Source organism: Poecilia reticulata, linkage group LG12 (genome assembly GCF_000633615.1).
Source record: "Poecilia reticulata strain Guanapo linkage group LG12, Guppy_female_1.0+MT, whole genome shotgun sequence".
Classification (NCBI taxonomy): domain Eukaryota; kingdom Metazoa; phylum Chordata; class Actinopteri; order Cyprinodontiformes; family Poeciliidae; genus Poecilia; species Poecilia reticulata.
This window is the reverse complement of record NC_024342.1, coordinates 20,120,550-20,122,561: the sequence shown is the minus strand read 5'-3', so window position 1 is coordinate 20,122,561 and position 2,012 is coordinate 20,120,550. Positions and strand designations below refer to the sequence as shown.

Sequence of the window (2,012 nt, the reverse complement as noted above, 5' to 3'; positions counted from 1 at the left end):
TATATATATATAATAAAAACTAAGTCTGAAAAGCTAATATGAAATTAATTATTTATATCAGTGTGACTAAATCAATAAATTAAGGGATGTTAAGCCTTGATCTTTAGCATGTACTCCATGTAATTTACTTAATTTTTATATGAGCAGGATTCACATTACCTGTCCGTAAACTCCTCCTTTGCCTATGAGGACTCCCATATCTTTAACATCCTCAAAGATCTCGGCGAAGTCCTCAGGAGGCAGTAGATCTCTGCTGGTCTGTAAGTGGATGAGAAGAAAGCTTTGAATAGAAGAAGTAGTCCTCAGATAGCTACCGATCAGTCCAAAATTATTCACACCCCTGGAAATTTAGGTTTAAAGCTATATTTCAATTTTTACCAACATGATTCTCTAACTGAAAGTAATATGCATGTTTTTAGAGGTCAGAGTCCCGACTTGAACCTGACAGAAAATCTGTGAAAATAGTTGCAGATTAGGGTGATGGCAAGTACAGAGGACAAAATATTATGTGGAAAATCTAAAGCAACATCTCAAGACATCAGCCAGGAAGATGAAATGTGTCCTCCTATTAGACATGAACATAAACATACCGCCAAATTACAGCCATCACACTGGAAGTTTTAGCCGTCTTGTCTGCAGCAACAGGTTTAAAAATGAAAATAGCAACAAACTGTTAAAACCAAAATGCTTCCTAATGAGAAGAGCTACCGTTAGAGAACATTCATTGCAGATTGGTTTGCTCGGTTCACAAATGCAGACGCCGAATGTTGCAGCCAGCTGGGAAACAGCTGAACCCTGCCCCCAGGACGCATTGTGCAAAAAACGCACGTTATGCAAACAGGGGAGATGAGGTGAGAGTCTCTTCTGTCACACACTCAGTACCTTGTCTTTGACCATTTCCACACCGATCTGCAGCCCTTTTCCACGGACGTCGCCAATGATTTCATACTTGTCTCGAAGTTTTGCCAACTCTGTCATTAGATAAGTGCCCACATCAAGACTGTTCTTCTGTGTGCCGTCCTCTATGATTGTCTGTTTAAAAAAATAAAAATAAAAAAAAAAAGCAACCGGGAATCAGAGAGAGCTGAGTGCTTCAGAGAATTTGAAGATACCGTCTTTCCAAATCAATCTCGTTGACAGGAAATTACTCACATCAAGTACCGCTGAGGCAACGGCACAAGCCACAGGATTTCCACCAAAGGTGTTAAAATGCACCCCCTTGGCAAAAGAAGCAGCAATTTCTGGAGGAAAATAAAACATAAATGAACAAGCTCACACCTTTAGCCACTTCAGGTTCTACTTGATGTCAAGTATTCAGCACACTATGCGAAAAGTATTTCAAAAACAACATTTTTTTCATGTTGGCTTTTGTTCCTGTTCCATTTGTTTCTTGGAAAAAAATCAAACATCTTGAAACAGCTGGAGGGTCTTTAAGTATGCAGAAGTTTGATTATCAACCAAGTCCCATGGGAACTGGTTATCTCAACAAATAACACAAGAAACAACATGTGATGTGCTTCTTCCAGAAATAAGACGTGCTTGTTTGGAAGTGTGAAGTAAATCCTGATGGCAATCAGCAAACAAGCCAGGAAGATGGAACAGATGAATAGATGAAAAGGTGGAGAGTGAAATCAATCAACCACTGAGGTGAGGGTCCAAACAGCTTACTTCTCCAGCCCTGATTTAATTACATTTTTTATTTTTTTTTTTAGCGAGAGATTATTGAAGTCAATAAGTCTGGCAGGTTGCTAATAATGCTCCATTAATAAGGATGATATCGAACATCTTTAATGGCTTTATGTTCTCTTTATAACTCAAGTTCTGTGACAGCATAATCTTCATCATTCACAACAATTCGTCTTCCATCTGCAAACAATAGATTTACCAAAGTTGCAAGTAACAAACTGGGAGTGTAAAGTGTATTTTGCTGCCAGAAATAAGGCATGATTTCTGCTCTGTATGTCAAATTGAACTCCTAACGAGAATCAAAACTGCTGCAGTTATTTTGACTT

At 38.5% G+C, this 2,012-nt stretch overlaps 1 protein-coding gene across 1 annotated transcript in view; it reads right to left on the bottom strand.

The window, feature by feature from the left end:
* agxt2 (alanine--glyoxylate aminotransferase 2) overlaps positions 1–2,012 on the bottom strand; it is a 13,141-nt gene that overhangs the window by 2,209 nt on the left and 8,920 nt on the right. Inside the window, exons 11-13 of the mRNA XM_008424499.2 lie at positions 1,153–1,241; positions 883–1,032; positions 160–258 (exon numbers count right to left, since the gene is read on the bottom strand). Of these exons, the coding sequence (XP_008422721.1) occupies positions 160–258; positions 883–1,032; positions 1,153–1,241 (338 nt within the window). The remainder of the gene's footprint in view (positions 1–159; positions 259–882; positions 1,033–1,152; positions 1,242–2,012) is intronic.